General features: G+C 45.0%; 1 protein-coding gene across 5 annotated transcripts in view; it reads left to right on the top strand.

Moving 5' to 3' along the window:
* Positions 1–14,666, top strand: part of nav1b (neuron navigator 1b) — a 64,244-nt gene extending 49,578 nt beyond the window's left edge. For all 5 annotated transcript variants that reach the window (XM_076024953.1, XM_076024952.1, XM_076024954.1 and 2 more), the window contains 16 exons: positions 1,291–1,374; positions 2,181–2,292; positions 2,399–2,520; positions 3,381–3,550; positions 4,016–4,172; positions 4,376–4,574; positions 4,973–5,070; positions 5,154–5,249; positions 5,905–6,073; positions 8,173–8,408; positions 8,512–8,666; positions 8,865–8,936; positions 9,360–9,556; positions 9,650–9,768; positions 10,138–10,335; positions 11,093–14,666. In XM_076024953.1, coding sequence (XP_075881068.1) covers positions 1,291–1,374; positions 2,181–2,292; positions 2,399–2,520; positions 3,381–3,550; positions 4,016–4,172; positions 4,376–4,574; positions 4,973–5,070; positions 5,154–5,249; positions 5,905–6,073; positions 8,173–8,408; positions 8,512–8,666; positions 8,865–8,936; positions 9,360–9,556; positions 9,650–9,768; positions 10,138–10,335; positions 11,093–11,176 — 2,268 coding nt within the window. In that variant the 3' untranslated portion in view covers positions 11,177–14,666. The remainder of the gene's footprint in view (positions 1–1,290; positions 1,375–2,180; positions 2,293–2,398; positions 2,521–3,380; positions 3,551–4,015; positions 4,173–4,375; positions 4,575–4,972; positions 5,071–5,153; positions 5,250–5,904; positions 6,074–8,172; positions 8,409–8,511; positions 8,667–8,864; positions 8,937–9,359; positions 9,557–9,649; positions 9,769–10,137; positions 10,336–11,092) is intronic.
* The last annotated feature ends 587 nt before the right edge of the window (positions 14,667–15,253 follow it).

The following is a 15,253-nucleotide window of genomic DNA, read 5'->3' as shown; positions in this document are numbered from 1 at the left end:
GCATAACTAAGAATAACACTCAACACTCACCCGCTTGCTGGTGCTAAGCTGTTAACTCACGTGATGGTTTTCGGGCGGAACACAGTGACTGATTCTGTTTATTTGCATGAACATTTTTTGCCGTTGTCAGCTAATGCAATCTGTCCCCTTTTTTGTTTCCTCTCCCGACTGCCCTGGCTGGACTTGCTGCTGCCCCCTGCCTGCTCTCCTGCTGCCCTGCACCTCTTAACGCTGGGCTCAGCAGCAAGGCCAGGTTTGTTAGACTGTTGCACCCAGAGCCTTATCAGCATGAAACTCACCACCCCTGTACTGACACCTCTGGCGGGGCTCACCTATTTTCAACGCATCCATTATTCATGAGTCTTGCAGCCCTTTTCCTCAAAGATTCAGTCCAGGGACAGGGTCCGGTATTTTAGAATCAGAATCAGAAACACGTTTATTGCCAAGTGGTGTCGTTGGTGCTTTGGAGGACAGCGGAACAAAAAAGAGGGCAGTAACTATACTAAAAATATTTAAAAATATACAGAATATTTAAAAATATACAGAAATATTTAAAAATATACAGAAGCATTTAAAAATATACAGAAAATGGGTAATTTACAAAATTAACAATGTACAACAAGTATGTAGTGCAAGAGTGAGCTCGACTTTTCTGATACACGATTTATATGAAGGCAGCATTTCATAGAAACCAGTGGTTCTGAACTGGTGGAGAAAATATGTTCTTGAATTGTTTGTCCTGTAAGCAACATTTTCTCTATAAATATATATATTTAAAAAACAAAGGGAATGCCCTTGAAGCCGCGACCCACTTGAAAGAGCTTCTTGACCGCCGAGAAGCACATCAAAGCAAAAACTCTGATTGATCATAATCATAAAGCTCATTCATAACACAATATGTTTATTTAAATGGAATACAACAAAACTAAGAGGAAGCAGATTGAAAAAATGACTGAAAGAGACAGTGTCAAACATCCTCACCCGTGGGTCTAACGTGCTCCAGGAGGGTGATGAGGTTTGCCCCCCCCCCCCGCCCCCCCAACGCCACACACAGCCCCCCCTCACCTGCATCACCCCATCATCCTCTTTCATCTCTGACCTCATCCAGCAGCTGCCCAATCCCCTCCATCTCCATCTCCAATCTCCCACCTCCGTCCCCCATCTCTCCTCGCCAGCAGCCAGAGAGTCATTTGCTCGATGTGCCGCGAGCGCGAGAATCTTCCGAGCCGATGACTCATACCTGTCTGCTCTCTCTCCTGCCGCCCCTCCCGCCCCGTCCTCCCATTAAAGGCCAACCTCGTGGCGGCATTTGAGCAGAGTCTGGCACTGATGACGGCCCGCCTGCAGACCCTGTCCGTCTCCTCGGACCAAAAGGTATCCCCGAGATGTGTTTTACAGCCCGTAACGTTTGATGTGAAGGCAATGTCAGATTGTTAACACCGCAGTTTGAACCTCATCCGCAACACACACACAAAAAAAAAGGAGTTTCTCAGCCTGCCAAGCCGCTGTCCAAATGAAAATAAAACACAGCAGTTTATTTCCCAGAAATATTTTATGGTTGCAGCTCACTTACTGAATGTCCTGTGCCTTCACTTGGTTGTTGCAGCTGTAATTACAGTGATCAGACTTATTTGGCTTCATCCACAGCGGATGAACTGATGGATTTTGTGGTAATAGTGCATGTAGCAGAGAATCCACATGGAACTTCTCAGTCAGAAAGGTGAAGTGAGGAGCTGCTGCTCATCCAATGATATTTAAGAAATAAAAATGCATTAAAATTTATTTATTTATTTATTTATTTATTTTTTACCATTCATGCTGTCTTAGCAAAAAAATTTGAGTCACTTTTTATAAGATGTAAACATCATATGTGAACATGTAAACATATTTCTTAATAGGAAATATACAATATATATGACAAACATGTACATGAAAATGTAAATATATATGTAACAAATACTAAATATATCCTCTTTATCAGAGGAATAAAAGCAAGAAACCATTTTCCTCTTTTGGAAAAAAAAACATATTTTAAAGTCAAATTTCATGTTCATACTTTTTTTTATTATTATTATAGTCATTGAAGAAGAAGCCACTGGGGGGCATTGTCATCAGCCACTTTACACAGCTAGCTGTTTATTATGTTCCATAACCCCCACTTTTTTTCCCACTCTTGTCAGGACTCGGAACTCACTGAGCTGAAGGACACCATCGACATTCTGAAGGCCAAAAATACTGAGGCCCAAGAAATCATTCATGGGGCTCTCAGTAGTCCAGACATCGCACCTAAAGGTGAGGAACGGGCCGCTCGTCTTCAACACGGGCTCGTGAGAACCTCGAAAACCTCCATTTCAACAGTTCAAATTCCCTCTTCTTCTTTTCTTCCTCTGTATTAAAGAAGTGCTGCTCAACCGTGAGAACTCATCGGAAAGCATCGCCAGTATGGCCAGTACGGCCAGCCACGCCAGTATGGCCAGTCTCAAAGACCAAGAGGCCAAGAAGAAGAAGAAGAAGAGCTGGGTGAGCTCACTCTCAGCTCATGTTGACCGCAGCGAGGAAACAGGAATGTAGCGTTTACATGGAAGCTGTTTCACTTTTAAAAAGTTCACGACCGACTAGGAAGAGTGTATCATCGCAAGTGAGGAGCAGATTTTAAAAAGAGTCCCACAAGAATTTGTTGTCTGGTGTTTGATACCAAAGTAGGACGGTTGCCTCTGTCCCCTTTTCTGTCGTACTTTCTCCTGCATAACGTGTGTGTGTGTGTGTGTGTGTGATTCTGCCTGCAATCGTCCGCTTTTAAGTATGACTCTGGTCTCTCCCCCACGCCGCCCTGCTTTTTATTTTAGGTCTTTGAGGTGAGTGATGCTGCTACAATAAATAACCCCCTCTGTCAACCCCTCACCCCCATTCTGCAGCCTGCATGCACCCCGTGAGTCACGCTCGCAGTAACGTCCAGTAACTGTAGGCCGCGTCCTCATCAGCTCAACTCAACTGGCTCAACTTTCTTTTTTTTTTTTTTCCATTCGTCATATCGAATAAAGCGTTCGATGAAGTGGCGACAGTTCATTTTCCAGCCGAGTACCTGACATTGAGTGGTTCATTGACGATGTATATTTAGACACGTTGCACATAGACACTGTTGTCAGCTGCCTTTCGTCCAATTCACAAGTCACACGTGCTGTCACCATTTCTATTGATTTATTTTTTCCTAATCTTGATTTGATTTGAAACCCTGCTCGTCCACCGACTGCGAATGGCACTGAAAAAAACCTCGCCTGTCTTGAGAGACGCGGCTCCACACAAGCACTTTAATAAATGGCTTTTTTTCCCCTGTTAAATCCGTAACGTGTTCCTTAACTCTTGTGTTTCTCCTCCCGCAGCTGCGCAGCTCCTTCAACAAGGCCTTCAGTAAAAAAGGCGGGAAGCCGTACGCCGACATCGAGGAGATCGCCACCCCTGAGTCCTCGGCGCCGTCCTCCCCCAAAGTGCACCACGACGGAGACAATCCTCTGGCAGCGATTAAAGCTTCCACCTCTGCATCGTCTGCAGGGTAATGACTCGTCAGGCGGCCATCTCCGAAGTCGTTAGCGCACCCTGCAGACCAGGATTGGGGGCTGAGTTGTTATTGGGGTTACAGGATCGAGCCGATGAATGATGATGAGTTCGCTGGAAACAAATCCTCAGGAAAACAAGTTCGCTGCGTCAAGAATTGAAAAAGGACAAGCGAGACAAAAGATGATGTTGTTAGTCACCTCTTTTGTCTGCATCAGTTCAATCCCCCCCCCCAAAAAAAGCCCCAAAACAAACAAACTGCACTTGTCAAAAAAAAACCAACTAGATTTCGATTAAACAAGGCTGCTGTTGGCACATTCTTTATCAGTCGATCGCAATAGCTTTTTGCTGAGACAAAAAGGACAAATGTTAACTGCAAGCGGCAGTTCTGATGCCGCTCTCTCCGCTCTGGGCGTCCACTCTTGTGGTCCTCGTTGACTTCCTGTTTCGTTTTGCCCTCCAGGCTCTCAGAGGAGGAAGAGGTAGCGGACGATACAGTGGTAACGGAGCTGCGGTCGGAGCTGTGGGAGAAGGAGCGCAAACTGACAGACATTCGCTTGGAGGCTCTGGGCTCCGCCCATCGCCTGGAGCAGCTGCAGGAGGCGATGAGCAACATGCAGGTGTGTGTGTGTGTGTGTGTGTGTGTGTGTGTGTGTGTGTGAAGGTCGTTTTTTAAGATCACCTTTGCAGCTCATCTTTACGACTGTCTTCGCTCTTGTCAATTGCACATCCCGCAAAATTTTACTTCCAGGAAAAAAATAAACCGTCAAAGCATTCCCTCCCTCACATTCATCTCACCAAAGACGTTTTGTGTTGTCTGCAGAGGACAGTGGAGAAGCTGAAGGTGGAGAACAGCCAGCTGAAAACAGGCACTTTGTCCCCCTGCCCGTCTCCTGGACCCTCCAGCTCGGCCCCGCAGACCTCGGGCCTCGCAGCCGCGGGCTCTCCGTCACCTCGGCACTCGGTGGCCGTGCACCTGCCCAAAAGTTACAGCAGAGGGCTGAGCGAGGCGGGCGGCCCAGGTACCGTTCACTCTCCGTCTGTTCCGCCCTTTGCACGTAAGTGCAGTTCATCTTGACCCTGATTGGAGAAGCTATTCAGTCGTCTTCACTCTTGTGTGCAGAACAAGCTCACTGTTTGTTGCTCCAGTGTTGAGTTGAGATGTTGTCAACAAGGCTGCCTTCCTTGTCTGTACAGTAACACCTGTCATTTAAGAGGTTGATATTTAAAATGCATATGACTCTGCTGTGATTTTACAGGGTATTTAAAATCAGGTTGAAAATCGAAATCGGATGTTTGTGTAAATCTTTGCAAACCCTCTCGCAAATAGAAAAAGTTTTTATTGAACTGTAACCTTTTAGTAGGTCAGGGCTGATTCACTGCAAAAGCTGATGAACTGTGTCTGTCCGGCGCTCCGCAGATGTCTTCTCTGCCGATTCCCTCAGCGGGTCGTCACAGAGGGACGACCACCGCGTCAGAGTGGTTGTTTGCATCGCGGATCTTCACGTCTTCAAAGACGTAAGTACCGCCGCTCTCTCCCCCCGAACCTCCTTCAGGACGGCCAGACACAACTTCCTCTAAATGCTGCTGTTTGTCGACAGGAGGCCAAGCAGCACGACTTCTTCGTGGGAACGGTGCGGGTGAACGGCAGGATGGACTGGTCCATGCTGGACTCGGCCGTCAGCCAGGCTTTCAAGGTAGCGTTCGCGGTTGGAGCTGTTCAGACTGAGACGCATCTGTCCAAATGCGGTTTGAAAACGACCCCCCGAAAGTGTTTTAAATCCGTTTTGCAGAAATCGTATTTCACATGATTTGTGACTGTTCAGACTACAGAAGAACCATCCGGTTTCAATCTGGATGGGCTAAAAAAAAAACAGTTTTTGGCTGCCGGTCTGAACGCGGCTAATGTGAACGAGCCCGGGAACTGAATGTGCACGTGTTCCTCGCGTCACAATCCAGCTGTCCGCATTAAAGTCTAGCCCCCCCAACCCCACCACCACCACCGCCACCACCCTCGGTCCCTTCAAAGAGTTCCACCACTGCACGGTGGCGGAAACTTGGGTGCAGAAATAGCACCAGCGAGCTACCTTGAACTTCTCCACATGCGTGCGTCAAACTGACAGAGGTATTAGAATTTTGCGCGGTTGCGAGGTCGAGCAACAAGTAGCCCAGGTTCTCCGTGAGAGAAATTCTGGTCCTAATAAAACCGAAGGGCATGTGCGTGTGCATGCGCTGAAGATCATAAAATCTATTTGCAGATCGGTTTTCTTTCACCTTTGACAGGTACTGGGACAACAGGAGCTGCTGTTTTCTCTGTGACACCCTTGTTTTTTTCCTGCTGCGTCACTGCAGGTGTACATCACCAAGGTGGACCCCACATCCAGCCTGGGCCTGTCCACAGACTCCATCTACAGTTACAGCATGGGACACATTAAGAGAGTGCTGGGCGGGGAGGCTCCAGAGACACAACCCTCTCGCTGCATGTCCCGGGGCCCAGGTGCCATCACAGTGGCATTGAAAGGTCGGTCAATTCAGTCCATTCAGTCCATGCAGACAAAGGATTTTTGTAATGGAAGTTTATTTCCGACGCACCCTCATCTCAGAATCTGAATCGGAAAAATGTTATTGTCGTAACAGAAACTCGTCTTTGATGTGGCCCACATAAAACCAGATACATGGATTTCTCTGAAAAAACACAAGTATAAGATTGAAACGCAGTGTAATTTTAAGACTCTAAAAGAATAAATAGACAATATCAAGCTGTCGTGTTTAAAATGTTAATGGAAATGGGTATGAATAGCCATGAATATAGCAATACACACATGTGTAATTGTTAGTGAAATTCAGTGGTTCTCAAACTTTCTCTGTCACGCCCCTCCTTGGAGGAAGAAAATGTTTCATGCTAGAAGCCCCAAATTTGACGTGGCTGTGTCTTGAGAGATCCCGATGAACCTGCAAGTGGTGCAAGTCTTTTGACCCCATAGACTTGCATGGCATTTGGGCAGTGGTTCTCAAACTTTCTCTGTCACGCCCCACCTTGGAGGAAGAAAAATTTTCATCTCCTCACAAAGTGCAGAGAATAGCCGCGCTTTCGGGGGTCTTGTTTTGATGAAATTGACCACATCAACAACATCAGTCACGCGACAACATCACATTTTCTACCTGCCACACGGGATGACGTTGAGCGTTGCGTGCGCTAAGTCATAATATCGCGCCAGTCACGACGTAGATCACGTACTGATGCAAAGGTGTTTGATTACGTTCTATCGGCTCGCGCATTAGAAAGAAAGTAGACCAGACTCCTCTGAAACCATCGCTGCACAGCGCGAGCCGGCCGCGGAGGTGCACCCCGCTTCAAGTCTGGCGTGGACGACGCCATCGTTCCGCAGCTACTCGCGGAACGATTCTACAGTCAAAAGTGCCCAACAACAATGAACAGTGGCCACCTCCGGAATCCTGAATTCTTCTTTTCGTCCCTGTCAAATATTTGTCCATCCTGCTTACCTGAGCAGCGCTTTTCTTAGCTACAACCTACTGAACACTTTTTGTTAATTGTTCCAACGTGAAAACATTAGTTCCCCCGGGCGCCCCGTCTCCCCCCCGCCCGGTGTTCCTCAATTCACTTGATGTGATTCTAATCACATATTCATGAACTTGCAACCGTAGTCTGTGAATCCAGCGAAAGATTTTGTGCACTGCAGAGTAAATTGCAGAGTACATATTCATACAGTATGCATGCAGTATATACTGCACCACTATACATTTACTCACACATACATTTCTGTCAACCTATTCCTGTCTCAACCACAAATCTTAAAAATGTGCCAGATTTTAATGGAAGACATTTGATCCCGTCCGTCTTCATTTTCACATTATCAAATGTGCATTTAGTCACAGTGAGCGGCGGGCTTCCCTCGCGGCCGAAACCAGACTTCAACTCACTCGACCTGTGGCGGACAGACTCCAAATTAGCAGCATTAAGTTCTGGTATTAGCGGCATTATGTCGGTAAATTAGGCCTAACTGCACAGCAGTGGATGTGACACTGGCTGACACACAGATTTACAACGATTTCAACTCAAGCAATCTCTTCTGCAGCAGCGTTTCTGGCTTGCGGCGAGTTTTCCTGTGGGCTGCAATGCAATGTAATTGCCAGAAGCCGAGGTTCTGCTCTGGCAGTTGACCTTCCTGCACCTCGGCATGCAGGAATGTTGGAGGGCTCAGCGCTCCGAGGGCTGGGAGAGCGGCGCGGCCCAGACGGGACTCTGGGTAACACGATCGCAGAGCAGCCTGGTCCAGCTGGCCGTCCACACTGACACAGACACCCAGCACTGTAGACGCAGGGGGTCGGAACATTCAAACCCCTGCAGGCGGACATGAGCGTCCAGATTGCGGAAGGCTTCAACTCTGTGTTTCATTTAAAAGTCACTCAGTTCTAAATCTTGTTGTTATATGTATATATATATATATAAAAAAAAAAAAAAAAAAAACATCCTTGTTTTTCTGCTTTCTTTTTGCATTCAGAGAATGTCAGCAAAGTTCAAATACGATTGAGTTGTTATTTAACCTCCCTCGTTTGCAGGGAGGCCTCACATTGATCGTTGCGTCTCCACCTCTCCAGGATTGAAGGAGAAATGCGTCGACAGCCTGGTGTTCGAGACTCTCATTCCCAAACCCATGATGCAACACTACATCAGCCTCCTGCTCAAGCACCGCCGCCTCATCCTGTCCGGGCCGAGCGGGACGGGTAAGAGCTACCTCGCCACCCACCTGGCCGAGTATTTAGTGGATCGCAGCGCCCGCGAGGTCACCGACGGCATCGTGGTCACGTTCAACATGCACCGCCAGTCCTGCAAGGTGAAAACACAGCGGCGCCCCCCCCCCGCTAATCTTTCCTTGATCTTGTTTTGCGTGACCCGTTTTCACTCTGTTCGCTTTCTTTCAACGTTTCCTTCCGTAGGATCTGCAGCTTTATCTGTCCAACCAGGCCAATCAGATCGACCGGGACGTCAGCACGTCAGAAATACCGCTGGTCGTCATCCTGGACGATATCAACGACCCGGCCACCATCAGCGAACTGGTCAACAGTGCTCTCACTTGCAAATATCACAAATGGTAAATACCGCCTGCAACGACTGACACTACTCGCAGCAGAGATGTCCAGTAGATCTTATTTTCCCTCAAACCATTTTTTCTATTTAGCTTCAGACGGCAAGCGGATTGCAGATATTTTCACGTTTCCAAATGACATTGTCAACATTAACATTAGTTTATCGACGCATGCTAAAAAAGTAACATTGTTTCTGCCATCAGTCCTTACATCATTGGGACCAGTAATCAGCCTGTGAAGATGATAGCGAACCACGGCCTCCATCTCAGCTTCAGGTGGGTGAAAGATGAACCCGGAGAGCTTGTTTGTTTGTGTCCACTCTGCTTAAATAGACCGCGATAATTTTCACTTTGAGTCAATACACTGACATGTGCTTTAACAGACCAATAGTTGATGAGTGTCTTACTGTATTTGTGTGCAGTCTGATCTGGTGTAAGTCAGTCAGGTTTCATGTTTCTGTCTTGAAAATATTTATGAGTCCACTAATTGACATTATAGAATTATACTGCATTATTCAGAAATCCCTTTGACAACTGAAGTTTATTGTCAACATTTTTTAAAACTCGCTGCTGTTTTCCACACTACCACATTAGCTCTGAAATGTGCGAGAAAAAAATGATGCCAGTAAATCAGCGACAACGCAAACTGTTGGCAGCAATTTTCAAATTGACGTTGCATCTTTGTTCTCACCACCTCAGAATGGTGACCTTCTCCAACAACGTGGAGCCGGCCAATGGCTTCCTGGTGCGCTACTTGCACAGGAAGATGATGGAGTCGGAGAACGAGAGAAACCTGACCAATGAGGATCTCATCCAGGTTTTGGACTGGGTGCCTAAACTCTGGTATCACCTTCACACTTTCCTGGAGAAGCACAGCACCTCGGACTTCCTCATAGGTATCCCAGAGAGGAATTTCTCACCACGGATTTTGTCTCATTATTTTTCCATTTGTTCGATTCTTCATAGTCTCTCATGTCATGTCTTCTCAGGCCCGTGCTTCTTCCTTTCCTGTCCGGTCACTGTGGAGGAGTTTCGATCATGGTTCATTGACCTCTGGAACCACTCCATTATTCCTTACTTGCAGGAGGGGGCCAAGGATGGCATCAAGGTGAGAAACAGGCCGGACAAATGGAAATGAATGAATGAACAAATGTGTAAACGTGTGTGTAAAAGAAACAAAAACAAAAACAAAAGAACAAATGAAAACACTTAAATCACATAATACATGATAATAACATTTTTGAAAATTTCCATAATCATACTTTTTTTATTTTTTTTTAATTTCATATACAGTTAACCAATGCCAATATGAAATGAATAGAGATCCTATTAGACCACCGACAGTTTTATCCCCATGTAGAACTAGCTGGGCTTCTCCACTTTCAATCTTTCACTCTCGCTTATCCATCCGGCCGACCTCCAGCCGCTTTTCATCAGACTTTATTTCTGGACGTGATGTGTGTTTGCGTCCCGCCAGGCCCACAGGCAGATGGCAGCCTGGGAGGACCCGGTGGAGTGGGTGAGGGGCACGCTGCCGTGGCCGTCGGCACAGCAGGACCAGGCCAAGCTCTTCCACCTGCCTCCGCCCAGCATCGGCTCCAGCAGCCCGGGACAGTCCCTGGAGGAGAGGCCTCACAAGGAGACTCCGCCCAGCTCCATGGAATCCGACCCGCTGGTGAGTGACGGAGCTCCTCGGGGTCCCTTCCCTCTCTCTGACCGTCTGTGTTTTTTAAACTAAAGGTCCAGGGTGTAAGATTTGGCTTGATTTAGGATTTTTATATTATGAAAAGTATGCACTCGCAGTACAGTAAAAGTATTTTTGTTTTCCAAGAACGGTTCCCATATATTTGAGAATATAAACTCCCAGTCAAAAGTTTGAACACCCCTGTTTCTTCTTTATCAATACTACTTTCTACACTGTAGATACACACTGAAGACATCAAATATATGAACAAGATATGTAGATTAATGTGGCAAAAGAAAAAAATGTTAACTACCTAAATATTTTATGTTCTATATATTTTATATGAAGGGTGGCTATTTTAGATAATATAAAACATAAAACTTGAGTTCTGTCACACTTTTTTGTTGAATACATATTCCATATGTGTTCATTCATAGTTTTGATGCCTTGAGTGACAATCTCCAATGTAAATAGAAAAACCATTAAATCAGAAGTATGTGTCTAAACTTGACTGGTAGTGTACATAGAGCAATGAGGGCTCCCACTTAGCTGCCGTCTGGCACCGCTGTTTTTTAAGGAAGCCCACCTGACATCGCCCTCATGACAAAACAGGCTGTCAGCCCGGCTTCCTTAAATATCGGGCTTCCTTAAGAATTTCACACACTGGACCTTTCATGTCAGCACTTCACTTGAAGCAGCTCCTCCAAAGCATTGCCATTTCCAAAAACCCTCCTGTCTCTCTTCTCAGATGGCCATGCTATTGAAACTTCAAGAGGCTGCCAATTACATCGAGTCCCCAGAGAAAGAAGACCCCAGTCTGCCGAAACTTTGAAGACACTCCGGATTTCAAGCGAGACCTCATGAAAAAGGGTGTCGGCTGATTTTTGTCTGTCGTTCCAGGAGGTGAATTTGGGTCTTTGGGTGATTACAAACCATCGGAAACACGTCCGGAGGTTTCATTGTGCGTCCGACTGGGACGACGTCCACTTTCATTCCCATCTCTCCTCCGCCGTCGCACTCCTAGACTGGTGCTACTAGGTCGCTATGAAACTCGTCCACTTTAGCACTTAACAAACTTCAGGTGATTCCTTTAACGGCACTCTCGGCCCCACATTTGTGCCCGAGTGCACGGTGGGAGGCGGCGTGCTCGTTGCGAGGGCCTATTCAATTATGGTGTCTGGTTTTGGGAAAAGAGTATGACAGCTCCACTCAAACGCTTCGGTACCTGTCTACTGTGTGCAGACAGAGTGCTGAAAGAAGCCAAACCTTTTTCCAACATATGCAATCGTGAAGTGAACAAGACCAACAGGTGAAAAACAGAGATGCCTTAACAACAAAGACGTCACTGTCAGCAGAGCTAACTGGTGCTTTCATATCAGTGCTAGTTATTTATTCCAATCGTCATCTCTTTGTTTTCAGTAACAAACTTGAATCTCACCTGTTGTCTTTAGCGCCGCATTCATGACTAGAGTCTAGAAAAAAGGCTTTAAACGCGTTTGCACCTTCTCTCAAATTTCCATGTTTTCTTTTTTTAATGTTTCTGTTAAATCACGCTACCTTTGTTTATTGAAGCCACGTTTTAAGCATACTATACATATTTTGCTTGGATTGTTATTTTACTTATTTTATTTATTACTTCTAAAAAAAACATTACGATTTTTTTTTTAACCTTCTTCGCCATTTACGATGATTGCATTTCAATCAGTACGCTATAATTGTCAAGTTTACACTTACACTCCTTTTGTCTCTCTACCTGAAGCACCTGCCGCTCATAATCTAGCACTTTGAAATGCATTCCCTATATAAAAAGGTGCTACACGACCGAAAGTTCTATTATTTTATCAGGCTACGAAATGACGCGTTGGATGCTAAGCTAGCAGCGCAGTTGTCGACATATCATTTGCACCTTTGCCATGTTCCTCCGATGGCTGACTTGCTGTCATACTCTTTTGCGTAAAACTGTGTCGGTGAAGCCAGCGCAATGCTTGGACGCGTCACACTTTCTCGTTTTTCAAGCACTCTCTTTTTTCCTTACGATTTAATGAACTGCTTCACATGAAAGAAGCAGCGCCGCCGATGTTGCCATATCTATCAGGTACCAGATACACAGGGATCATTATAGAACAGCAAACACCTGCTGGTTAGACATTTATACAGAAAAGACCTCTCCAACCCCCCCCACCCTCCACCCCCCACCCATATTCAGAATATTCATATGTATATTATGTACATAACTTTAGGCTACATAGTAGTTATTTTATCTTTATTAGCTGGAGCAAATATCTTATGTAATGAGCCAAATAACTTGTACCTTGATTGACTGTCACGTTAGGGGTTTAAGTTAAACTAATGAATGTACAGGAAACACTAATAAGAGAACCATTCAGCAGTGTCATGGCGTATTTTCTCGTAAAAGAAGCCTTATCGCTAAGGTCCACTGTAAAACACTTCCAACTGGCTGAGTGGTGTGACTTCAGTACACCCTGTGCCCATTTCATTCCCAACAGTTTGTGCACTTAAAAGTTCAATATGTCGGTGTTGCTCATGGTGATTATCATCATCATCGTCGTCGTCGTCATCTTCCTCGTGCACTCGGTGCTTCTTAATGACATCCCAAACTGTTTAGCTGTTGAAGTAAGACAACGTAGACTATGAAGGTAGGTTAGAGACGAGTTGTGTGTCAGTTGCTAATGAATTAAATAGACCTAGCGAAGATTAAGAGTCTTTTATTTCCAGTTCAGATGTGAAAATTTGAAGACGTGGACGCAACGTTAATTGTTGCTGACCAAGAGTTTTTTTGTTGTTTTTTTTTTTTTTTGAAAAAGAAAGAATGAAAAGAAACCGGAGCATGTAAACACGTTTTGACGTATTTGGTGTAAGTTTGTGCGAAGCGGTCCAAGTGGAATAAGAGACAAAGAAAAGCACATGGTTGTTCAAGTGGTGTGGCAGTAATTCATCCTCTTCATTCCAAGCTCGCTTCGTTTTTTTCAGGTGCTCAGACCAAAACTTGTACATACGGCCTGTAAATGAATGTCTGACAGCTACTAAGACACCTTGATCGGAACGAGTTAATAGCATAAGTAGCATCTTGAGGCGCGCAGTTGGAACAAAGCCTTGACTAATAAAACCCTCACTAACAGCTCTGATTGGTCGCCTGGAAAGTTAAAAACGACAACAATGAACTAAATGCATTACAAGCAAAAAAACAAAAACAAACAGAAAATCTGAATGAAAGTGATCCGAAACTTTGTAAATATTCCATGTAATGGACAGTGTTACCGGCGCCGGACTGGTCGGTCTCTGTGGGCCAAATGAAAAACAGACAAAACACTAGAAAAAAAAGTCAGCTGAGCTTCTCATCTCATTCACTGGTTGTGTTGTGCCTGTTGCTCTGTAGTTGCTGTGATTCGTGTTTGCTCATCGTGCTCATCGGGACTATGCAGCAACTTCTTCCGCTGTTGGCCGTCGGCAAAAGGTGCGAGCTTTGCGTCCGGCATGCCTTTAAAAGCGATTCAGGCTGACTGCACGCGGACAGGTCAAGCCTTAACGAGCGGAGCGTCTGACGCATTGAAAACAGGGTTTACGGATGACGAGGCAAAGCCGCTGCCTGCGATTTGTCTTCGTCAGTGGCGCCAAAAGGGTCAGACGACGGTAAAAACAAGTGTCAAGTGTTTAGGAATCAAATTGTGCGCCTTAAAAGGCATATATGCATTGTATTTAAGTGGAATTAAAGCAGAAATAGTGCTGAATCTGTTATCTTGGCCAATGCAGGTTGCTGAATAGTCATATTTTTGCAAAGCTTGTTGTGGATCAACTGAAAAAAAAGAAGAAGAAAAAACTAAAAAAAAAAAATAGTTATGCGGTATCTAATGTCAATGACGTGCAAATGTTAAGGGTTTCTAATAAGTGTTGTAAATGCATGTATACTTGGCGTGTGATGAGAAAAAAACGAACAAAAAAAAAACAAAAAACGAGCATCATCATCAATGTATCGCTGGAGAAAGTCGTTCCAGATAATGATTTCCTTTTTAAAACTCAGATTTGATATTTCTTTCTTTTGCTAAAGAATCCTTTGTAAAACTTGATTTCTCTATTTTGTACAGGACATCATTGTAAAGATTGTAAATAAATCGGCATTCTGGATGCGGCAACAATCATAGAGGAGAGGGATTTAAAATAAAAAAAATAAGATAAAGAGCTCATTCACAGAGAAGGGTGTAAATCTATAGAGTTGGGTCCATCACATGGATAAGTCGACTTTCTGAAGGCTTTCATCCACCTGTCACTGGTTGTTGGAATCAATAAAATACATGTTATATTTATCCTTTTGCTCCGTGTCTGACTTTTACCCATTCTAAACCATCCTATTCGTCATAGGCAAATGCTAAAATGTATATTTTTAGCAGCTGAAAATATGATCAGAATTGTTATTATTGTTGTTCTGCAAAGCAAACGTATACATTTTTGAAAAAGAGTTCCATGACTGACTGTAAGTGTTCCAGCATAACTATAATATAATATAATATAATATAATATAATGCAATAGTTTGAGTGTTCACATTTCAGTGACATTTTGCCGGCTTGTAGATATTTTACAACACAATACTAGCCAAACTTTTCAAAACTACAAAACTGCTATACACAGTGCTGCGTGCAGACACATACCCCATTTTAAGCTCTGCTACATACTACATGGTTGTGTTACTCCTCGATTGTCTCTCATATCTCTCCTGCAGCCCACCTGAATGAAACTGCATAGGAGCTTGAATCACACGAGCTGACAGCTGATGCAGGAGACTGACGCGGTGGTGGTCTGCCTGAGTCATATGTGTGCCCGCCCGGTATCCGTTACGTGCCTTTCATTAGGGGGCGTGGCCTGCCCTGCCTCGAGCCCTATATCAGGCTGCCG

Source organism: Nelusetta ayraudi, unplaced genomic scaffold (assembly GCF_046127955.1).
Source record: "Nelusetta ayraudi isolate G7.1 ecotype Tasmania unplaced genomic scaffold, CSIRO-AGI_Nayr_v1 ptg000017l, whole genome shotgun sequence".
NCBI lineage: Eukaryota > Metazoa > Chordata > Actinopteri > Tetraodontiformes > Monacanthidae > Nelusetta > Nelusetta ayraudi.
The sequence above is the reverse complement of the archived record's forward strand: the minus strand, read 5'-3'. Positions and strand labels throughout refer to the sequence as shown.